The 25506-nt window shown below is 40.8% G+C and overlaps 1 protein-coding gene across 1 annotated transcript in view; it reads left to right on the top strand.

The window, feature by feature from the left end:
* The window catches only part of LOC141147430 (pancreatic secretory granule membrane major glycoprotein GP2-like), a 49354-nt gene extending 24099 nt beyond the window's left edge, over positions 1–25255 (top strand). The window contains exons 3-7 of the mRNA XM_073634666.1: positions 2939–3031; positions 9267–9475; positions 14825–14985; positions 23092–23334; positions 25067–25255. Coding sequence (XP_073490767.1) covers positions 2939–3031; positions 9267–9475; positions 14825–14985; positions 23092–23334; positions 25067–25253 — 893 coding nt within the window. The 3' untranslated portion in view covers positions 25254–25255. The remainder of the gene's footprint in view (positions 1–2938; positions 3032–9266; positions 9476–14824; positions 14986–23091; positions 23335–25066) is intronic.
* The last annotated feature ends 251 nt before the right edge of the window (positions 25256–25506 follow it).

The raw sequence follows: 25506 nt of genomic DNA, 5'->3' as shown, positions 1-25506 counted from the left end.
TGTTCTAAACCCCCTGAGCCATAATTGGCCAAAGCCACCTTGGCTTTGGCCAATTACAACTCTCTCTACCGACGGCGCTGTGATTGGCCAAGCATGCGGGTCATAGTGCATGCTTGGCCAATCATCAGCCAGCAATGCACTGCGATGCCGCAGTGAATTATGGGCAGTGACGCGCCACATGAATTTGGCGTGAACGGCCCATATCGTTTGCAATTCGGTGAACGATCGAACAGACGATGTTCGAGTCGAACATGGGTTTGACTCGAACACGAAGCTCATCCCTAATAATTATGACAAATAAAAAATAACCGATAGAAGCCCGGCAAGTGTAGTCATTATTCTTGGTTGAGGTAGCTTGTGACCATTACTACCCTATTTACCCCTATAGGGTCTACAGTAACTGTATATAGGACATATAGAAGTGGAGAACAGGTTTCATATCATTAATACGTAGGAAGGGAATAACCTGTATACAACATTCTTAATAGAGCGGAAAGAGTTTATCATTAACTAAGAGTGTTGATAAAGTTCTTTCAGTAGTTTTAGAGTCTTTAGGGTGGGTAATCCAGTTGAGCCAGTGTCTCTTGAAATGATTTAGGTTATAGTTTTTCAGGCTAGCATTAATTTGTAATGTGCTTGTATAGTACCTTGAAAAAGTATTCATACCCCTTGACATTTCCCACATTTTGTCATGTTACAACCAAAACATACATGTATTTTATTGGGATTTTATGTGATAGACCAACACAAAGTGGCTCATAATTGTGAAGTGGAAGGAAAATGATAAATGATAAAAATAAATATGCGAAAAGTGTGGGGGGCATTTGTATTCAGCCCCCTTTACTCTGATACCCCTAACTAAAATGTAGTGGAACCAATTGCCTTCAGAAGTCACCTAATTAGTAAATAGAGTCCACCTGTGTGTAATTTAATCTCAGTATAAATACAGCTGTTCTGTGAATCCCCCAGAGGTTTGTTAGAGAACCTTAGGGAACAAACAGCATCATGAAGGCCAAGGAACACACCAGACAGGTCAGGGATAAAGCAGGTTTAGGTGAAACAGGGAGAGGTACTAATTAAATTAACCAAAGTCAGACTTTGAAGGCAGGGAAACAATGGAGAAGTATCAAGGACTAATATTCATAACATTTATTGAAAAAAGTACATAATATAAACATAGTGTTCAAAAAGATAAAAAAAATGAAATATAGTACAGTAAGTATAATAAGCCCTTGTGCATCTATGCGTTTTGCCGTGAGGCTTCTTCAGGACACGATCAAGGTTCAGAGACGTAACACAAGAAAGGAAAGAGCAAGTCTCACTGTCTGAAATGAGATACATTCCAATTAAAAGAAATGTTGCATAACAATATTACAACATGTTGCATTTCAAAAGCATATGCTAAAACTTTCAAGAAGATTCTGAGGGAACAGTAAAATGGCAAAAAATGGCAAAAAAAAACAAAAAAACGGAGCTCTGTTCAATCCATCATCAGAAAATGGAAAGAGTATGACACAACTGCAAACCTACCAAGACATGGCCGTCCACCTAAACTTACCGGCCGGGCAAGGAGAGCATTCATCAGAGAAGAGCCAAGAGGTCCATGGTAACTCTGGAGGAGCTGCAGAGATCCACAGCTCAGGTGGGAGAATCTGTCCACAGGACAACTATTAGTCGTGTTCTCCACAAATCTGCCCTTTATGGAAGAGTGACAAGAAGAAAGACATTGGTGAAATAAAGTCATAAGAAGTCCTGTTTGTAGTCTGTGAGAAGCCATGTGGGGGACAAAGCAAATGTGGAATGTGGAAGAAGGTGCTCTGGTCAGATGAGACCAAAATTGAACTTTTTGGCCTAAAAGCAAAATGCTATGTGTGGGGGAAAACTAACACTGCACATCACCCTGAACACACCATCCCCACCGTGAAACATGGTGGTGGCAGCATCATGTAGTGGGGATGCTTTTCTTCAGCAGGGACAGGGAAGCTGGTCAGAGTTGATGGGAAGATGGATGGAGCCAAATACAGGACAATCTTAGAAGAAAACCTCTTAGAGTCTACAAAAGACTTGAGACTGGGGCGGAGGTTCACCTTCCAGCAGGACAACGACCTGAAACATCCAGCCAGAGCTACAATGGAATGGTTTCGATCAAAGCATATTCATGTGTTAGAATGGCCCAGTCACAGTCCAGACCTAAATCCCATTGAGAATCTGTGGCAAGACTTGAAAATTGCTGTTCACAGACGCTCTCCATCCAATCTGACAGAACTTGAGATATTTTGCAAAGCAGAATGGACAAAAATGTCCTCTCTAGATGTGCAAAGCTGGTAGAGACATCCCCAAAAAGACTTGTAGAGAAAGGGGGTTCTACAAAGTATTGACTCCGGGGGGCGCCATACAAATGCCCCTCCCCCACACTTTTCACATATTTATTTGTATCATTTATAATTTTCTTTACACTTCACAATTATGTGCCACATTGTGTTGGTCTATCACATAAAATCCCAATAAAATACATTTACATTTTTGGGTGTAACATGACAAAATGTGGAAAATTTTAAGGGGTATGAATATTTTTTCAAGGCACTATATATATAGTCTTGTAATAACTTCAGCAAGATTAGGGGCTTCAATTGATTTCCACAATTTGGTTATTGTAAGTCTTGCGGCTATGAGGGTATTATCCACTATTGTTTTGTATTGTGGTGGGAAGCGTCTAAGTTAATACTTAGAAGGGCCATAACTGGAGCGAGTTTGAGTAGGTTACCTGTCCGAGAGGCAATAAATGTTGATATGGAATTCCAAAAGCTACATAGATTCTTACAGCTCTATAAACATTCCATATTTCTCAGTGTGTCTTCATTATATTATCTGATTTATGAAAGTCCCCCAGAAGTTTGATTGGTCCTCATAATCTAATAATATCCTATTTTCTCTTTAGATCCTTCAACAAATATGTGTAAAGCAGATGAGCAATGGCAGCTGAGGAACAATCGATCTGGTTGCTTTTGCAAAAATCCATATAATGTCTCCGGTATGTATGCAAGAACTAAAGGAGTCACTCCAGCTTTTCTCACTATTTCATAGTTGAAGTCATCTAGCATTCTAAATATTATCTACAAACCATTTAAAGTTTAACCCCAAACAAAACATTTTATTTTAGTGTTGGATGGACCCAATTCACAAAAATTTCAGTTGAGGTTTTATTTTTAATTTTTGCAGTTTGTGACATCACTGGGGGGGGGGTTGAGATGAGACAACATCTGAAACATACCGTATGTACTCGAGTATAAGCCGAATTTTTCAGCCCATTTTTAGGCTGAAAAACTCCCCCTCGGCTTATACTCGAGTGAGCCGTACCTTTTATTACTAAAACAGCGTGTGTCTCCCACTGTGTAATGCATTCTGTTCAGCCGTCCATTGAAACCAAGCCCGCCCCGCCTCCTCCTCATCTGTGATAGGTGGAACACTGATACAGTTTCCCAGCATCGTATCAAGGTTCTTCTATCACGGATGGATGAGAAGGAGGCGGGACGGGCTTTGTTTCAATGGACGGCTGAACAGAATGCATTACACAGCGGGAGACACACGCTGTTTTAGTAATAAAAGGTACGGCTGCAACTGGGCACATGAGACTGCAACTGGGCACATGAGACTGCAACTGGGCACATGAGACTGCAACTGGGCACATGAGACTGCAACTGGGCACATGAGACTACAACTGGGCACATGAGACTGCAACTGGGCACATGAGACTACAACTGGGCACATGAGACTACAACTGGGTACAGTGAGGCTGCAAATGGGCACAGTGAGGCTGCAGATGGGCATTGTTTACTGGTAGCTGCTGCATTCTCCCACCCTTGGCTTATACTCAAGTCAATATGTTTTCCCAGTTTTTTGTGGTAAAATTAGGTGCCTCGGCTTATATTCGGGTCGACTTATACTCAAGTATATATGGTATATCTAATTTTACTATATTTTCAATCCTCTTAAATTCAGAATTTCTAAACCAGTCTTCAAAAAAGGTTGTATTACACGGCAGTACATGATTAAAAATGATGCAGAATGTTTTGGGAAGCTCCTGTAGGTACCAAAGTCAAGTAAAAACCCAACCTGATCAATATTAATATGTGCGATCGCGCTGCCTCAATAACAAATAGACACGTGCAATTAGTTTAGTTCTAAATTTGTTTTTTAACAAATTTAGTCAAAACCGGTTTTACGAATTTTTCTGAATATTTGCAAACTTGATTATTTGAAAATTTGTATATTTGAAAATTCGCAAAATTCGGAAACTCAAAAGGTCAGAAAATCTAAAATTTGTAAATTAAAAAATCCAAAAATCAGAAAACCCGAAAATTAGAAAATCGGAAATAATAACTAACTAATAATAACATAACTATTACTAATTATTAAATTATAGGTATTGAAATTTCCTTTTAAATTTGGCTGTTAGTGAACGTAAAGAATACAAATTTATCAGAAGTTAGGAATTATCCAAAATAACGAATGCCGTATCTAAATGAATGGAACTTAACAAATTAATAATAATAAATAACAATAATAATAATAATAATAATAAAAACATTATTATTATTTATTATTAATTTGTTCTGTTACATTGTTTAGATGCAGCCTTTGTTATTTCGGATAATTCGTAACTTCGGATAAATTCGTATTCGTTATGTTCACTAACAGCCAAATCTGAAACGAAATTCCAATACCTATAATTAAATAGTTAGTTATTATTAGTTAGTTAGTCAGTTATTCTTTCAAATTTTTGAATTTTCTTTCTTCTTTTCGAATTTACAAATTTACAAATTTTCGAATTTTTGAATTTACGAATTTTTGACTTGCGATCATAACGAATGACCTGAAAAATGAAAAAAAAAGTTAGTCAGTTATTCTTTCAAATTTTGGGATTGTCTTTCTTCTTTTCGGATTTTCGAATTTACAAACTTATAAATTTTCAAATTTTTGAATTTACGAATTTATAAATTGCGATCATAATAAATGACCTGAAAAATGAAAGAAAAAAAAAAACGAAAACGAACACATTTTTCGGCAGTGCACATGTCTAATATAATAACAAAGTAAGATATTGTCTATAACAACAAAGTAAGATGTTGATATTGATAACAAAGTAAGACCTCCTGCTCTCTAGCTCCCTTGTTACCTCCTCCCATGCTCGCCTTCAGGACTTCTCCAGAGCCTCTCCCATCCTCTGGAATTCCCTACCCCAGTATATCCGATCAGCCCCTACCCTGTCCACCTTTAGGAGATCCCTGAAAACCCACTTATTCAGGGAAGCCTATCCCACACCCACATAACTGTCCCTGAGCCCCCCCCATCAAATCATTCTTTGCAGCTATTACCTTTTGTACCACCACCCCCTCCCTTTAGAATGTAAGCTCTACGAGCAGGGCCCTCCTGTACCTTTTGTATTGAACTGTACTGTAATTGTGTTGTCCCCCTTATACATTGTAAAGCGCTGCGTAAACTGTTGGCGCTATATAAATCTCGTATAATAATAATAATATTGACTAAAACCTGACAATAGATAACTAAAAATATAGACATTTCATATGTATAAAATGCCAGCGCACAAATATATCCGTTAACATACAGTACAAATAAATAAATAGTGTAAAAAAAAAAAAAAAGTCCACTTGAACTGAATATAAATAATAAATCTTCTTATGAATTGTACAATTAAGAAAGTCTGTTCAATAAAGTGCTTCACAGAAAAAACACCACCTTTTTCTGACTCCCCTTTTTTATTTTCTTTATATCTTATCATTTATTTCTCTATAGTAGGCATGTTGTAGAAGGGTATTGATAAAATCCCTAACTTGCTTTCATTATTCTTTAACACATACAGGATTCTTAGTTATAGTTGTTTTTCTTCTTATCTTGCTCTAAGTAATACTTTTTAACATATGTAAGATGTATATTGATAGTAATAATCTGCTTGTTTTTATTTTTTGATTGCTTTTAGACTGCAGTTATTACTTTTCACTAGGGGTTAACTTCTATTTCTTTTAACTACCAAGTGTCCCTGTTTTTGGTCATTTTCGTGTAGCATACACAAGATTGGCTGATTTCCATTTTTCTTCTTATATTGCATGTGTACATGCGCAAATTTCCACATGCAATGCACATGCATGAACTGGAACAATGTACGACCATTACCATTTGTTTTTAATTTCTTCATATAAATATACCCTGCCACTGCCGCCCGGTTTTCCTCCAGATGAAGCCACGTGCATTGGTGGCGTAATGCGTAGAGGTTGAGCCTGGTCACGGGAGTATTCACTGGATTAAGTGAGATGCTGGATGCTTGTTTTTACCAAATAAATGTGGGTGTATTTTAGGAAGTGGGGTCTGTGCGGTTTGTCGAAGGTATTAACCCAGGTATTGCTGTATTGGAGGCTGTTCTTTTCTGTTTGTATGACCTGCTTGTGAGCTGTGTGGAGATATTTTGGAGAGGGAACCCTATTGCTCTTAAAGGAACCTGAACACCAGTGTTTGGTCCATCAGATAGATTTGCCTACATGCTTAGTTGACCCTTTTGGGGTCTATAATGAAGGGGATCTTGCACTTCACCTGGTGAAAGGAGCAAATTTTCAAACTACCGTGGTGTTTTTTCTGTGATGCTGTCACATACCTTGTGAGTTGAGCCCAGAATGCAGGGAGCGGCTTCTCGTATACCTCTGCACTCCCAAGCCCCGTCTACTCTACCAGGGGTTCTCGAGCCAAAGGGGCACAAGTGCCTGACAGGTAGCTGATGCAGGGGCTAGTTCGGACCTCTGATGTCACTGCGAGGAAGCTGGCAGAAGGTAGCTGGTGGAAGCTGCGGCCGTACAGGAAGCAGGCAGGAACCGGTAGCTTGGATACAGCAGACAGCAGGGAGGTGTTCTGTAGCACAGCAGGAACAACTAGAGACAGCAGGCTGCAGGGAGGTGTTCTGTAGCATGGCAGGAACAACTGGAGATCTCAGGCTGCAGGGAGGTGTTCTGTAGTACAGCAGGAACAAGCAGGTCAGTCAGGCAGGCCAGATCAACACTGGCAGGCAGATCAGGTACAAGCAGGAGGCAAAGAGTAGTCGGGGTGCAGGTCGGGTCGGTAACAGGAGGACAGTAAACAGACTAAGGGAGAGGCAGGAGAAATGTCAGGACAAGCCGGGATCATAGACTGGCAGCAAGCAGGGGTAGTCAGGAGGTAGTTCAACAAGTAGCAAGGGTCTCAGGAAACGCTGTAGACTGGACAGCAAGTTGTCAGTCTCCTATAAATAGCGCTTCTTGGTGCCAAGTGCTGTCACGGAGTGGGCGCGCGCACCGTTATTCACGCTATTGCGCACGCGCATGTGCCGGATAGCTCTTTTAATGGGAACTCTGCTCACAGGTATTCTTCTGACATTCTGACTGCTAAAACGCCTTTCTCGACAGATGCACTTTATTGAATAGACTTTCTCCATTGCACAATTCATAAGAAGACTTAATATTTATATTCATTTTAAGTGGACTTTTTTGCACTATTTACCGTATTTATATGCATGTTCACAGATATATTATGCACTGGAACTTTATATACTGTATATGAAATGTCTATATTTTTATTTTATTTTTAGTTACAGTATTTATTGTCTTGTTTCAGTCAATACCTTGCTTTGTTATTGAGGCAGCGTGATCACACTTTTCATGTTGATTTACTGTGGATGTGGGAACATATTTAGTGATTTCAGCAGCTGTACACTATTTTCTAAGGGTCCTGATAAGAACTAAGAACTATTTTTACATCAGGATCCCTATCAGAGCTTTCTTTACATCAGAATCCCCATCAGAGCTTTCCTTACATCAAGATTCCCATCAGAGCTTTCCATACATCAGGATCCTCATCAGAGCTTTCCTTACATCAGGATCCTCATCAGAGCTAACCTTACATCAGGATCCCCATCAGAGCCGCAGAAAAGGAAAAGCTTCAGCAAAGCAAAGCACATTCCACCCCCATTAAATCAGAGCCCCCAACAGAGTCTTCCCCCTTTACACTAGGGCCCCCATCAGAGCCCCCTTACATCAGATTCCACCTTAGGAGCCCCCCTTCCATCAGGGTGCCCATCAGAGTCCTTCTTACATCTGAGTCCACATTAGGAGTCCCCCCTTACGGCAGGGTGCCCATTGTAGTCCTTTTAATATCAGGGTCCTCATCAGAACCCCCTTACATTAGAGTCCAACTTAGGAAGCCTCCCTACATTAGGGTCCACATCAGAGCCCCCCTTTACATCAGATTCCTTATACATAGTCTACCCGTACCTTGCTCTCAGCATGTCTATTGTCATTGTAGCAGCTGGGTGGGAGGCAAGAGGTGGAGCAGGTATGGATGGAGGAAGTTCTGTCCTCTTGCTGGTTCAAGAAGGTCATCCATTGCTAAGGTATTGGGAAAAATACAAATCTGTAAACATGTGATCCAATCCTGTAGCGGGATAGATTTGGCCTGAAGGTCGTTGTTTGGAGACTCCTGCTCTGTATGCCCAAAAATACATGTATATGGATTACATACAACAATAGTTTTCAAAATTGTATTATTATTTTGAGCAAAATCTTTCCAATATCTTATCAACTTAGAATATAGGTGTGTGTCTCCAGAATCTGTGTAGCTGCAGCCTCTGAAAAGTATTCTCTGTCTATCTGATGTAATAGAGGGGATACAAGTAACATTACTCCCTGTTGGTTTTTAAGCTGCACCACCTCCTAGTTTTTAGGCTCGGTTCACACTGCTGTGATCAGATTTTGATCCAACTTTCAGTGCAAATATGTAATGCAACTTGGATGTGGTTTGCATATTTTATGGGGTCAAAATCATGTTAGAATCACAATAAAGTAGCACAGGAACCTTTTCCAATTTGTGTCATGCTGATTTCCATTTGTGTGAACATGTACAATTGAAAACAATGTCATTTCCATTGTCATGCGATTCTGTACAACTGAAGTCTCATCTGAAATCACACTAATGTGAACAATGCCTTAAAGTAAATGGAAATCCAACCATTAAAATCTCATCTACTGTAAGCTTTAACGTGTACTATGTAATAATCCAAACTCATTGCAAAAGTCGTTTTAGGTCTCTCCAGCTACTCCTACATTACCCAAAAGCCCCTTCTCTATTTAATTCCATTATCCTGGAAACCCTTCATGTTGGCTGTCATTTTTGGAATATGTAATGGGGCCCCTGAAAGATAATAAAATATATTCTTGTTCCATTGAAAGCTTTGTCACAGGTTGTTCCTGAGAAGACCTGCGGATCGTTTGAGATGACAGCCGCCTTCCATAAATGTCAGTTTAATGATCTGAGCATTTACTTCAACAAGAGTCATGTGAAAGATAATGTCTGCTATGGCTTCCAGGATGACCCCGTCACAAATACCTTCACAATCCAGGCTCCTCTAAAAGTCGGAAGTTGTGGAGTCCAGGTAAGTGTTCTCTAATAATTTTCCAGTCATTTTCAAAACAAAATGGACACAATTCGTGATGAGATATCCAGTGTCCATATTTCTCCTCCAACCAACACACCAGGTCCAACACCACACTCAATACTTTCCTCTTTCAACCTTGTTACCATTCAGAAAGTTGCCAAACTCCTTTCGGAGGCCCATCTCATCACCTGTCCTCTGGACTCTGTCCCCTCACAATTACACGACCACACTTCCTACTCAATCCTAAACTCTGTAATCCACATCTTCAACCTATCCCTCTCCTCTAGGACCTTTCTCTCTCCACTTAAACATGCACTGATTACCCTCATACTTAAAAGACCCTCACTGAACCCCACCTGTTTGAATAGCCTAAAGGAGTTGTAAAGGCAGAAGGTGCATTCTATGCATTAAGATACAAAACCTTCTGTGTGCAGCACCCCACCCCCAGCAACCCCTAATACTTACCTGAGCCCCATCTCTATCCAGTGATGTCCACGAATGTCTAAGCCGTCTGTGACACTTCTCCTGATTGGCTGAGACACAGTAGCAGCGCCATTGGCTCCCGCGGCTGTCAATCAGAGTCAGTCAGCCAATCAGGGGAAAAAAGGGGATGGGGCCAAGTCGGGGCTCCGTGTCTGAATGGATACACGGATCTCTGACTTGGCTCGGGTGCCTCCATAGAAAGCTGCTGGCTGAGGGGGCACTCGATAGGAGGGAGGGGCCAGGAGAAGCAAAGAGGGATCCGAGAAGAAGAGGATTCAGGCTGCTCTGTGCAAAACCAACTGCACAGAGGAGGTAAGTATAACATGTTTGTTATTTAAAAAAACAAAAAAAAAAAAACAAGACTTTACAATCACTTTAAGACCCATCTCCCTGCTCCTATTTGCCTCCAAGGTTCTTGAATGTCTTGTCTACAACCGTATGAGTTGCTACCTCACTGACCAACTTCCACCCACAATATTCCACAGAAATGGCCTTACTGAAACTCACCAACAACCTACTAACTGCTAAAACCAATGGCCACCATGAGGAACCCTGGTGCCTGTTCTGTCTCTAAACCATATATTCATTTTGTTTGCTTTATACTTTCTTTAGGTCTTTCCCTCTTCTCTCTACCTCTCCAAGTTCTCATTGCTTGGGTATTTGTCCTTTTTATTTCTGAAAGTTTTGTTTTGGGACATGTCTCTGGGTTTCTTGGACAGGTTCTCCTTTAGTTGTGATGAGCCCACTGGAATTACGGTAATAACTCCTGTTAGGGGGATAACCTATTTCTTAACAATAGAGCCGGCATTCCACTTTCTTCTTGCTACTATGATCACTTTATCCATGAAGTTGGACCCAAGACAGATATCTTTGCTATTATTACTGTGATCTATGCACTTGTCAATTTCTTGTTTGATTTATCTGTTCATGCTTCAATGATGTTAATTTTGATGCAATGACCTTTTTCTGTAATCATATCTGGTTACGGCAAATAAAAATTATTGAAAGAAAACCAATGGCCATTACGCCATACTCATACTCTTAGACCTTTCCACTGCCTTTGACACAGTCAACCACCTGCTCCTCCTCAATAAACTCTACTGCCTTGGCCTCCACAGCTCTTTCCAGGATCTCCTCCTACCAATCTCTGCACACTTTCAGTGTCATGTAGAACCCCAACTCCTCCGCTCCTCTTCCACATTCTGTTGGGGTACCCCAAGGCTCCAATCTTGGGCCCCTCCTATTCTCTCTCTACACCTCTTCCCTGGTCCAGTTGATAACCCCCCATTGCTTGAAAAACGACTTCTATGCTAATGACACCACCAGATCTATCCCTATACTCATCAACTCACCCCCTCCATCTCCTAACCTATCACAAATTCACTGAACCACATATCAGTATGGATATCACGCCACTTCCTCAAACTCAATCTTTCTAAAACTGAGCTTGTAACATATCCTCCTCCCCTATCCCTCCCCCCATGACTTCACCAATAAGATGTATGCCCCGTACACACTATCAGACTTTCCTACTACAAATGTTAGATGTGAGCGTGTTGTCAGAAAGTCCGTCCGTGTGTATGCTCTATTCAACATTTGCTGTCAGACTTTCCGCCAACAAATGTCTCAAAGCAGGTTCTCAAATTTTACGACAACAAAACTTGTTTTCGGAAATTACGAGCGTGTGTACACAAGTCAGACGCACAAAAGTCCACGCATGCTCTGAATCAAGCAGAAGGGCCGCACTGGCTATTGAACTTAATTTTTCTCAGCTCGTCGTATGTCTTGTACGTCACCATGTTCTTGACGTTCAGAATTTCCGACAAGATTTGTGTGACCGTGTGTATGCAAGACAAGTTTGAGCCAACATCCTTTGGAAAAAAATCCATGGTTTTGTTGTAGGAATGTCCGATCGTGTGTACGCGGCATAACAGTGTTAAAAATAAGTAAATATAAAACATTTTTTTTTAATTCTCTAGTCGGGTGTTAACCACTTTAGCCCCAGAAGGATTTACCCCCTTCCTTACCAGGCCATTTTTTGAGATATGGCACTGCGCCACTTTAACTGACAATTGCGCGGTTGTGCAATGTTATATCCAAACAAAATTAACGTCCTTTTTTTTCCCCACAAATAGATCTTTCTTTGGTGCAATTTGATCACCTCTGCGGTTTTTATTTTTTGCGCTAGAAACAAAAAAAGAGCAACAATTTTGAAAAAAAAAACATTTTTTTTTACTTTCTGCTATAATACATATCGTTATGAAGATGTTTAGAAACACCCACCTACCAAAACATCGCTCTGCACCCTGGGCAAGAAATTCTCCAGGGTACCCACGTAGTAAAATGTAAAACAGTGTAAAAAATACTTAGAAAGCAGCTACTTAAAATGTATAACATAGATATAAATGCAATAATCAAAAAAAGTCTCAAATAGTCCCTTTAGATATTCAGCAGTGCTTCGTGTCCAAACTGATCAAAAGGACAAGCTTTCATATATGGTCCATACATGAGTAAAAAAAGGCAACGGAGGAGGTCTATTGTAGCTTTAGCTGTGTTCTGTAAAAAGAAACTTCCACCATATACTTCACCATGTGAGGGAAACTTCCCCTATGGGGATGCACTCACCAGAAATACAGCAATAATGTGCCTTTGATACTAGTCATACTTCTCCACTGCTCCAATAAAATAAAAACATCCACCGGGTGTCAGTCACGCTATCTGGGGCTCCAGTGAACCATATCGGAGGAATGAAATGTCCACATAGTGTGATACTGCTTAAAAAGTTTATTTCATCCAAAACACCCCCCCTTACAGAATATGCGTACCAGATAACAATTAAAATGAAGCAAAGATAAAGTGCACTGTGCCTGTGTAATATCCCGGTCCCGGAAAGACAAAAGAAGCATCCGCTGTGTACAGCAGTGGTATGCTTCCTGGTTCCTCCTCGGCCTGTGGAGCGCTCACATCTCTTCCATGAGATCACGTCACTGACGCGTTTCGTCACTCCCTGACTTTGTCTGAGGGTGTGAGCTACCAATCAAGAGGCCGGTATTTATGAGCATGACAGGCCACGTAACCAATCAGGAATGAATTGGTTACGTGGCTGCCATTAAGCTGTGATCTGTGCCCCATTCACTGTCTCCAGCGAATGAAAAACAGCGCACGGGCATCTGATTAGTCATTCTATCCTATACGGGCACTAATCAAACAAAATACCGGACTTAATGCAAAGTCAGCTTACAATCAACACAGGATAAAAAACAGGATAAAAAATACAGTACATAAATCAATATGCATACATGATATTACAAAGGAAACCTGCTGGTTTTAAACAAATAAAAAACCCTCAAATTGATGTGAGTATTGAGCTGTATATAAATATGTAACATGAACCAGTGCAAATAAATATTAATTTAAACACATATGCATGTTCAACCACACATATATTTAAAGCATCGGGAGGAGAACCCTAATAGGCAAACACTAATAAATAAAATGTTATAAAATGCAATGTGCCAAACCGCATACGGCTAATGATGAAGTCTATATGCATACATGTATTAACAAAATGGTATATTAGAAAAGTATATGTGTGCGGACCAATAGGTACCTAAATATTAAGCCCCACCTACACACAGTGAAAATATGTGTGGTAGCCACCATATGTCATCGTATAGACATGTATGTTTAAATGAGTCAAAATTGGTCTGTTAGATATATAATAAATTAAAATATGAAAAATTAATCTATAAGCTAAATGAAGGGCAATGGAATCAATAAAAAAAAAATATATAAAAAATACATTATAAAAAATATATTGATATGACTATATCTGTGGAGAAGTATGTATATGTATAAATCAAAGAATAAACTTGAGACATATAAGTCAGTGACCCTTAATGGTGCAGAAGAGCAGCTATGTGTGTATATAGAAAACCAACAAATTATATACACATTTGTCACACGAGAGGATAGTGAATAATGGAGCATATTAAGCATGTTAAAAATGATCACAATGACAATTAAAAAGGAGATGGATCAAGTAATAATAATACATATCCCCCAAAAAATATCAAAAAACAAATTTATTCATCAGTTTAGGCTGATTTGTATTCTTCTACATATTTTTGGTAAAAAAAACGGAAAAAATGTATATTGATTGGTTTGCGCAAAAGTTATAGTGTCCACAAAATAGGGGAAAGATTTAGAGACTTTATTTTTATTGTTTTTACTGGTAATGGCAGTGATCTGACCCTAAGTGACACTTTTTGGTGACCAGTGACACCAGTACAGTGATCAGAGCTATAAAAATGCACTGATTACTGTATAAATGACACTGACAGGGAAGTGGTTAACACTAGGGTGCGAACGAGGGGTTAACTGTGCTCCCTGGGAGGTGTTTCTAGCTGTATGGGGGATGGGCTGCCTGGGAGAAGAGAGAAATCACTGTTCCTGATCACTAGGAACAGCATATCTCTCTCAACTCCCCTGTCAAAAAGGGAATTTGTTTGTTTACACTGACAGGTCCCTGCTCTGGCTCTCTATCCCGCAATTGCAGGTGGCCGGCGGACATCGATTCTGCCGGACCCACGGGCGAGCTACCTGCGACACGCGGCGGGCGTGCGCCCACAAAATCCAGTGCACGAACCGACGTACCGGTATGTCAATTTGCGCAGCCTGGCCAACTTGCCACAGGCTGGTCGGCAACTGGTTAGAAAAGAATTCCAATGGCTCTATCCCATAGTTGAAGTTCCATTGCATTTGTGTGGCCTTTGTATGGTAGTTGGTGTGTGTGATGGGAGAGGAGGGAATAGATGCATCTAATAACATTTTGTAATTATTATTTTTTTCTCATTTGTTTCTATTAAGGAAACAAACAACACCCATGTCACCTATAAGACGGTTATCACTATTAATGTGGACACCTTTGGAACCACCACAGGCGACAAAACCCTGAGTGCAACCCTGCAGTGTTCCTACAAGTTGGATTTGATAGCCAGTCTGAATACGGTTCCCGATCCTATCTTCAGGTAAAAAATAAAAATGTGAGTCTAAGGATAATGGAAAATGTCTAATGGTGGCCTGCTTAGTATTTTGGGTTCTGGCTGGATTCACATTAGGAGACCGCTCCATCAAATCTGACCGACTCAACCAAGATTTTCATAGATGATTATCCAGGGCAAGAGGCAAGAGGAGACGCTAGAACAAATACATCACAACAGAAAATACATGTATGGGGTCTGTTTCCAAATATTGTATATTTTATAGCCATTCATCCATAAAGTCTTCATGTATATTCATTGTGTGCAAATTGGGCAAAGACAACTGTTCCTTAGGCTATTTTATCTTCTGAATGAATGTTCTTTTATTATGGACAGTAGTACAATACAGCGTTATGGCCACTAGATGAAGTTGAGAGATACAGAACACATATACATCCTTCTACAATGTAACAATTCTAGAGCATGCTAGAGGAAATTAGCAAACAAGTGTAACCAATAGTTAGCATTTTCCAGAGTTTGCAGTAGAAAGGAAGGAAACAACCCTGAGTGCTGCACACCATCAGGAACCAAAAGTCACCATTGTAATAGCAGCCTCAGCGTGGCTCTAATTAGCCCACACCCTCGCCGTGGGGCTTAGTCATGGATTGCGGCCATTTCAAAGGTGATTTGAGGCTGCTTCCACTATATACTTCCTTCCTTTAAACTACATGCAGGCTTTCCCCAGCCGGCATCCTCAGTGTGAGTCACAAGACACAGGAACCTCAAGCGGCACCACTAGTGTTTTCAGCCTGCGCCTCCCACCTGTCCTCATCTTCCGGGTTCTCAGTCAGCCTGTTCTCCAGGCCTCACTGTTGAAGAGGAGGTTTGAGGAGTCCAGCTTCGGAAGGCGCTGGGGATGCTGCTCGCCTTTTTGGCCATCAAGGAGGCGATGAAGCTCTTCTCTCCCTCCCGTGCTCTCAGGCCTCTAACCTTCCCTGCGGAGGCTGCGGGGGCCACCTGCTCACTCGTGCAGATAGTTTCCTGCACCTCACCGCTGCTTGCTGCCCGCTCTGACCCGCTGCAAACATGGACTCTCTCACGTGAACCACAGAGATGGCTCTGAGTGCCAGCTGTGGCACGCGTGCCAAAGGTTCGCCATCACTGGGCTATGTGAATTTTTTTATATAAATAGACCAAAATACACCAGGGGGAAGGAACCTATATACAGAATAATACATCTATTATATGTTAGTAAAATGTGCTAAAACTACTGTGCAATCTGTATCTGCCTATCGAAGTGGGATTATTACCTTTCCATTAAAAATCATGTATTACTTATAAAACTACCTAAACAAAGACATTTTTTTCAAACTGAAATGAATCAGATTGGGGTGCTGCTGTTGCTTTATATAAGCTAATTTTAGAAGGAATAACAATAATTTTACAGCCAAATATGCGCTTCTGAAATATTATGTGTTCCTGAGACTGTCCATGAAAATCATACAGTTCTGTAAGAGTAATTAAAGCTATAAAACATCCCCAAATCATGGGATTTAAGGGATTTGCATATTTTTCAAAGCTGCCTGTATAATAGGACCCCCCCCCATGGTAAGGCAGTTTTTTTTGTTTTGTTTTTTTCCATAGTATTTTATTGAGGAAAATTTTGAAATAAATGAGCAAGTATAACAATAGATATATGGGCCCAAGGGCCTAAGAATATATAAAAAATCTGTAGTAATCACCAAGATGAAACATGTGTACCAGTTGTAAGAGAAAAATAGTACATAACAGTGACTAGATGAATATGTTAGATAATTGTACCATTTGTAATTAAGGCGTGAATTTTGTTTCTCTGAAATCGGGAGGTGGCGGATCTCTGAGGGGACAAAATTCACATTAGATTTTACTTTGCTGTGGTTTCAACTGGTTTCTTGAAATAAACTGTATTGACTATTAGTGTTTCTGTAGGGTGATGTGGTGGATATGTTTTCGGTGTGGTATGTGTCAAATAGTGTGAGTAATGCCCCGTACACATGATCGGAAATGCCGCCAGCAAAAGACCGATGTGAGTTTTTGGTCGGAAAATACGACCGTGTGTATGCTCTATCGGAATTTTGCTGGTGGAATTCCAGCCAGCAAAAAAATTGAGAACAGGTTCTCTATTTTTTGGTCGGAAAAAGTTCCTATTCGAAAGAGCGATCGTCTGTATGCAATTCAGACGGGCAAAAATCACGCATCACGCATGTAAGAAAGATGTAAGGGGATAAGAAGGGATGTGGTTTGGGGGAAAGGGGTACAAAGATGGGAGGAGGGTACGGCTGTGAGATGGGAGGGTGGAATAGGCCAAGACAGGGAGGGCATGGGCCTCCTATCTGACCCTAAACTTCGGGCCATCCACCCTCGATCCTCCCATGGGCCTGATATTGAGCGAGGTGTTGTGGGGTTGATTAAAGGATGAGGTAGAGGTTTACCTTAGGTATTGCCTGGGTTCATGATTTGGGAGTATTCGGAAGTGGTCTTGAAGTGGAACCAACAGGCCCAGAGGGTGTTTGGAGATGTTGTCATGTGAGAGGGCTATGAGCTCCTCCATTTGGCAACTTTATTGAGCCTCAAGAACCATTCTTCAGTTGAGGAGGCATTGGATTAGCCCCATAGGACCGGGATACATAGCTTAGGGTAAGGCAGTTTTTATACTTTTGATACATGTCCCCCACAGCAGTGCCCACCTTCCCATGTCCATTTTACAGCAGTTTGCCTATTAGCCCTAAAAAATGGTCAGAATTTAGCAGGATGTGTCCCCTGTAGACTTCAGTGGGATTCACTTCTAAGTTTGGGTTAGACAAATTTTGTACAAGAATTTTTAAACCCTTGGTTAATTGAATTTGAGCAGATTTGCTCATCTCTCTGTGGGAAGGCTTTTGTGGCCAACTTTTATTAACAGGAAAAGCAAAATTCAAACAAAGATTCCCACACCGGGGCTTTCTAACAATGAAAGAGTCAAGAGAAAATGCTAAGCCACCAGGCTTCTCTTGTCTTCATTTTCCTGGGCATTCCCCAGGTTTTGTTGTTATCTATTCTCTTGTCTTCAGCAGCACCTGTGCTCTCTTTACTTTGATCTCTTAGACCTGTTTCACTCAACTCCTATTAGCTCACTCAGCCGAAACAAATGTAGCACCACTTCTACATGGGTCCACTCCCTGGCCTCTCAATATGTGGTCTCTAGGCACCCTGGGTCCCCGCCCCGATTTGGTCTCTTGCTAATTCTATGAGAGCGGGTGTGAGAGCTGGAGACACTGCCGGGTTTATACAGTGGCGGCTCGTGGTTTTCTTGTTTGGGGGGGTGGCAAACAACCCCCCCGAACATCAAAGCCACCCCCCACTCACTGTCTGCCAGTCGGTCCACTTAACCAATCTAGGCATTGGGCAGCAACGGACATCAAGGAGCAGCGGGGATGGGGACATCGGGTAGTGGCTCCTGTGTCCTCTCCTCCCTCCCTCCTCCTTGCTTTCGGCGTGCATCTCCTCCCCTCCTCCTAGGCATCCAATAGGATCGCCTGTCCTTTCAGTCATTTGGCTGATGGGTATCAGACTCACTTCCTGATTGGCTGGAAGGAGGATCAGTGTTGCAACATCGCCACGAGCCCACCCTATTTTGAAGCCTATTAGAGTTTGTGGCTCTAATCAGGTGCTTAAAAAAAAACACCCCAGCCACTGTAATCCAGGCGCCCAGGCATCCTGAAAGGGGCCAGACGCATGAATAGGGGGTGGCAGCAGCAATGGCTAGAGCATGGAGGTGGTGGCTGTGGATAGAGGGGGGCCTAATGAACGGGCCAACACTGGTTATTTACCTCCATATGGCGGGTCTGAGCTTATCCCTACAGCGGTCTTCTCATCCCTTGTGATGGCTAGCTGCTTAATCGGTGATCCCCATTCACCCATGTGTGCAGCTTGCAAGATACCTTTATGTAGTTAATTAGCTCATGTTAATTCTGTTTCTGGTTACAGGTGTATTGTTAGAGTAATATGAGCAGGAGGGGCGAACCTCCTCTTTAACTGTATATAAAGACTTGTATTTTGGTTCTAATAAAAGAGAGTCCATGTTCAGCAACTAAACAAGTATCGTCTTGTTTTGTATCTGAGAGCGGTTGGAATATTTGATATCTATATTCAGACTGGGAGGAAGCGGTATATGATGAAAGCGGAGTGTAGGGATGTTTCGTTACACACCACTTTCCACTTTTTCTCGTGGACGCTCCAGTCCCCCCCAACCCCAACAAGAAAAATTACCACAACATGTAGGGCGGGAGGGTGGGAAGCTGCTCCGCTCCCCCATTCGACTGAGGCCACCTCCCTCCTCATTCCACATCACTTCCTTCTTCCAAGGTTCCGCCCCCCACCGCGCTCCTCTTTCTCCTCCTCGTTCCTATGCCCGTTTAACCCCTATCATGCTCGGCCCTCCGCTATGTCTTTTGGGCTGGCTCCAGGCCTCTCTTTATTGTCTGTAACTATGACTGAGCCCTTCTAATTTCAATGTTTCTATTCTTGCCAATCCTTACCAATTTATCTTTTAACTGTCATTTAAATTACTAGTATTAAAAATTGAACTATTGTGGAGGCAGCATGGCCTCTCGTGGTACAATATGAACTTACAAGAGTCAGTTTACAAAAAATATACATTTATTATACACAAATGTACACATAATAAAAAGCCTTCAAAAAGTAGATACTATCCTTGATACCTTGATACAACTCAATTCCTCTAGGATTGGCAACTCTCTTCCTTCTTCTTCTTTCCTTCTACTCTCCTTTGGTGTGTTTCACACTATAATCTTTCACCAAGGATCATACCTTCAAGCCTATAGGGCTAGAACCAAATGTAAACAAGGCTGATTCCAGGCCACCCTGGGAGATCCAGAGGTTCTGCTAAAACTGATCAATCTCGAGGGCTTACCAAAGGCTTAACAGCTACCACTGTTTTTCACACCTTCAAAACAGAAGTTGGGGCATCCCCGCTTCCACCGACACAGCTAGACCCCAAAGAGGGTGTCAGTGGCCATGGGCCCTCATCACTCCCCAAATGTAGTTCACAAAGCTGTTTAATGTATGAGTTGATTATATTATTAATGTTATTCAAATTTGGTGATTCAGAAGACGATGTACACGCTATACTGTATTTTTTTCTATCTGGAACTCAATAAAATACTTTGACACAAAAAGTAGATACTAGACATTGAATGCTGCTAATCATGGAGCATTCACTTATCTGATGCAAGTTGGAAGAAATTAGATATATATAATGGTTCCGCACTGTTAAACGCGGAAACTATTCTTCCAGTTGCACACTCTACATGTTTCGGAGTTACCCCCTTCCTCAGGAGTATATTGGGTCAGAAAATGAAGACTCCCTCAACATTTGGGGTTTAATATTCAAATGTTGAAGGATGTACTGAGGGGTTACATTAGATTTTATTTTTATTCATATAGATACATGACAGTATATCATGAAGGTTGGTTATTAGTTATGTATGTTTTCTTGATGGTAATATTGTATATCTGATTCATATGCTTTCTTGTAGATCATTTTCTGACCCAATATACTCGTGAGGAAGGGGGTAACCCCGAAACATGTAGAGTGTGCAACTGGAAGAATAGTCTCCATGTTTAACAGTGCGGAACCACTATACAGTTGCAATAAAAAGTATGTGAACCCTTTTGGAATGATATGGATTTCTGCACAAATTGGTCATAAAATGTGATCTGATCTTCATCTAAGTCACAACAATAAACAATCACGGTCTGCTTAAACTAATAACACACAAAGAATTAAATGTTACCATGTTTTTATTGACCACACCATGTAAACATTCACAGTGCAGGTGGAAAAAGTATGTGAACCCCTTGACTAATGAGATCTCCAAGAGCTAATTGGAGTGAGGTGTCAGCCAACTGGAGTCCAATCAATGAGATGAGATTGGAGGTGTTGGTTACAGCTGCCCTGCCCTAAAGTTCAGCACTGCTGCTACTCTCCCTAGGAGTGGGCGTCCTGTAAAGATGACTGCAAGAGCACAGCGCAGACTGCTCCATGAGGTGAAGAAGAATCCTAGAGTGTCAGCTAAAGACTTACAAAAGTCTCTGGCATATGCTAACATCCCTGTTAGCGAATCTGTTAGGTACCTGGTAGTTGAGCCCGACTGATGAAAGGAGACCTCTCTTAAGCACTGGTTCAGAAGCCACTGGAGTGGGGACAGCAGTCTACTGAGCACAGTGGGTAGGAGTGCCTGATGCAGTTTCTTGCGATGACCAGCGCAGGAGCTGATGAGACTTCCTTCAGGAAGGCTGTATAGCGGATGCGAGCAGGCAGAAGCGGATCCGTTAGCAGGCAGGAGAAGGATGTTGCAGCAGCAGAACCTGGAGCTGGAAGAGCAGGTGGTGAGCAGCGTCACAGGACACAAGCAAAGCAGAGTCAAACAGTCCGTATCAGCAGGAGATCAGGCAGGTATATGGCAGAAGGGATGATCACAGAATAGTCGGGCAGGCAGGTAATCGGCAATGGGTAACAGGATACAGCAAGGTCAGGCAGGCCGGGTCGGGTAGGAGATAGCAGAATAGTCAGACGGAGCCGGGTAAATTCACAATAGTAACAACAGGCAGATACAGAACTCAGGTGCAGAGCTGCAGACGAACAGCACCTGATAGAAGTAACTGACATCTATTTAAAGGGACTTTGGCGCCAAACAGCACTAGCGCGAACGGGCGCGCGCGGAAGCGTGCCAGCGCCCCCCAGTGGGAAATTTGGCTGAATTGCTCTGGGAAAGCCCCTCGTGCACCTGCGTGCATGTATGTTAGCCCGATGACCACCAACACGTCCCTGACAGAATCTACGATACGTAAAACACTAAACAAGAATGGATTTTATGGAAGGATACCACAGAGGAAGCCACTGCTGTCCAAAAAAAACATTGCTGCACATTTACAGTTTGCACAAGAGCACCTGGATGTTCCACAGCAGTACTGGCAAAATATTCTGTGTACAGATGAAACCTAAGTTGAGTTGTTTGGAAGAAACACACAGCACTATGTGTGGAGAAAAAGAGGCACAGCACACCAACATCAAAACCTCATCCCAACTGTGAAGTATGGTAGCGGGGGCATCATGGTTTGGGGCTGCTTTGCTGCGTCAGGGCCTGGACGGATTGCTATCATCGAAGGAAAAATGAATTCCCAAGTTTATCAAGACATTTTGCAGGAGAACTTAAGGCCATCTGTTCAGAAGCTGAAGCTCAACAGAAGATGGGCGTTGCAACAGGACAACGACCCAAAGCATAGAAGTAAATCAACAACAGAATGGCTTAAACAGAAGAAAATACGCCTTCTGGAGTGGCCCAGTCAGAGTCCTGACCTCAACCCGATTGAGATGCTGTGGCATGACCTCAAGAAAGCGATTCACACCAGGCATCCCAAGAATATTGCTGAACTGAAACAATTCTGTAAAGAGGAATGGTCAAGAATTACTCCTGACCGTTGTGCACATCTGATCTGCAACTACAGGAAACGTTTGGTTGAAGTCATTGCTGCCAAAGGAGGTTCAACCAGTTATTAAATCCAAGGGTTTGCATACTTTTTCCACCTTCACTGTGAATGGTTACATGGTGTGTTCAATAAAAACATGGTAACATTTAATTCTTTGTGTGTTATTAGTTTAAGCAGACCGTGATTGTCTATTGTTGTGACTTAGATGAAGATCAGATCACATTTTATGACCAATTTGCGCAGAAATCCATATCATTCCAAAAGGGTTCACATACTGTACTTTTTTTATTGCAACTGTATATATATCTGATTTCTTCCAACTTGCGTCAGATAAGTGGATGCTCCACGATTAGCAGCATTCAGTGGTCTCGTATCTACTTTTTGAAGGCTTTTTATTATGTGTACATTTTGTGTGTAATAAATTTTTATATTTTTTGTAAACCGACTTTTGTAAGTTCATGTAGTACCACGAGAGTCCATGCTGCCTCCACAATAGTTCAATTTTTATCTAGTAATAGGACAAAGGTACATTAATTGTTTTATAACAAGTAGCGTTTTCACTTAAATTACTAGTATTGTATATTTACTTTATTTTTTATCATTATTTTTTTCTTTGAAATGCAGCTTTATATCGATCACAGTGTCAGGGAAGGGACAGTTCAAGGTCTACATGGCTTTGTATAAAGATAGCAACTACAAAACTCCATACACAGGATCAGAAGTCTCCCTGTCCACAAACGAATTCTTATATGTCGGAGTCTTCTTTCTGGGCGGCACATCAAATCTTGTTCTGGTGATGAAGAACTGCTACGCCACCCCATCGAATGACGCAAATGACTCCACGAAATATTACTTCATCCAAAGCAGGTAAATTTTGAAGCAAGAAGATCCCTCTAATGATCTCTACATCTGGTGTCCAGAGACAGGAGAAGCTGCTGGATGGTTCAATCCACCTGCGTCCAGCCATGATGTAGATTGTTAGTTTTTTGAATAAATGAAAAACAAAACAGGAAGTGCCAACCTGAGTGTAGTAATAAGATGTACAATGTATTCAAAGGATTAATAAGGTTTTTTTAATCCTTTGAAAAAATTGTACATCTTAATACACTGCCGAAAAATTTGTTTTCGTTTCATTTTTTCTTTTTTTTTCTTTTTTTCGGGTCATTCGTTATGATCGCAATTCGTAAATCCGTAAATTCGGGAAAAAAAAGTAAATTCAAAAAAAAAATTGTAAATTTGGAAATTCGAAAAAAATCGCAAATTCAAATACAATCGTAAATTCTAAAAAAAATCGTAAATTCGCAAATTAAAAAAAAAATCGCAAATTTGGAAATACGAAAAAATTCTGAAATTCGAAAAAAATTGGAGATTTGGAAATTCGAAAATATCATAAATTCGAAAAAAAACGTAAATTTGAAATTTTTAAAATATCGTAAATTCGAAAAAAAAATCGTAAATTCAAAAAAAAAGGAAATTCGAAAAAAAATACGGAAATTCAGAAATTCTATCAAAAATCGGAAAAGCCCCCCAAAAAAACGGTAATTTGGAAATTCGAAAACCCGAAAATGTGAAAATCTAAAATAATAACTAACTAATAATAACTTAACTATTTCTAACTATTAAATTATAGGTATTGGAATTTCCTTTCAAATTTGGCTGTTAGTGAACGTAACGAATACGAATTTATCCGAAGTTGCAAATTATCCGAAATAACGAATTCCCCATCTTAACAAATGGAACAGAACAAGTAAAAAATTATAATTATTATTTTAATTTATGATTATTAATTTGTTACGTTCCATTCGTTTAGATGTGGCATTCATAATTTTGGATAATTGGTACATTCGGATAATTTCGTATTCGTTACGTTCACCAACAGCCAAATTTGAAAGGAAATTCCAATACCTAGTATTTAATAGTTCATTTTTGGGGTTTCAAATTTCCAATTTTTTTTAACTTCCGAATTTCCAATTTTTTTTTCGATTTCCAAATTTTCAGATTTTTTTCAAATTTCCGAATTTCCATTTATTTTTGAATTTTCGATTTTTTCCAATTACCAAATTTACGATTTTTTTCGAATTTGGAAATTTTCTAAAAGTTTTTTTCCAAGTTTGCTACACGGGTTTTCGTTTCCGAATTAACAAATTTGTCAAAATTCGTTAAGAAAACGAATTTGGAACAAAACGAATTGCACATGTCTATTGTACATCTTAATACTACACACAGGTTAATACTACACTCAGGTCGGCGCTTCCTGTTTTGTTCTTTTATTTGATTCGCAGAGTCTGGCTTTTCTCTGAGGGCGGCTGCCGCCATTATTTTACGTCTTTTCCCATTGGACTTATGGATTTGTATTCCCCCCTCCCCTCTCATTACAGTTTAGTCACCTATTGTTTTTTATTCATCCCATTGTTTTATGCCCCCATTTTTGCTATCTACAGGGTTTTTATTGTGTATTGTGTATGTTTTTCCTCTGTTTATTATGCATGTTGCACCGGTTCTTCTACTCCCAGTTCTGTGAATTAAGTCTTTTAGTACAATGTGTATACAATTAGTATCTGTAAAATGTCCTTTTATCCCACTCTTACTTTTTTTTTAGCTGTCCTAACAAGGCAGATGGAACCATAAGTGTTGACGAGAACGGCATCTCCAGTAAAGGACGGTATTCTGTGCAGATGTTCAAGTTTGTTGGAAACTACAACCGCGTGTTTCTACACTGTGCTGTCAGCCTGTGTGACTCCAGTACTGGATCCTGTGCACCCGTAAGTTGGTTTCCAGCTATATAAAGAAAGTTAGAGCAAATAAGAAAGCTGGTCTAGTCCTGGAGTCCATAACCAGAAAGCTGGTCTAGTCCCGGAGTTCATAACCAGAAAGCTGGTCTAGTCCCGGAGTCCATAACCAGAAAGCTGGTCTAGTGCCGGAGTCCATAACCAGAAAGCTGGTCTAGTCCCGGAGTCCATAACCAGAAAGCTGGTCTAGTGCCGGAGTCCATAACCAGAAAGCTGGTCTAGTCCCGGAGTCCATAACCAGAAAGCTGGT

Source organism: Aquarana catesbeiana, linkage group LG06 (assembly GCF_042186555.1).
Source record: "Aquarana catesbeiana isolate 2022-GZ linkage group LG06, ASM4218655v1, whole genome shotgun sequence".
In the NCBI taxonomy this organism is placed as follows: Eukaryota; Metazoa; Chordata; class Amphibia; order Anura; family Ranidae; genus Aquarana; species Aquarana catesbeiana.
This window is presented reverse-complemented; position numbering and strand designations above follow the sequence as displayed.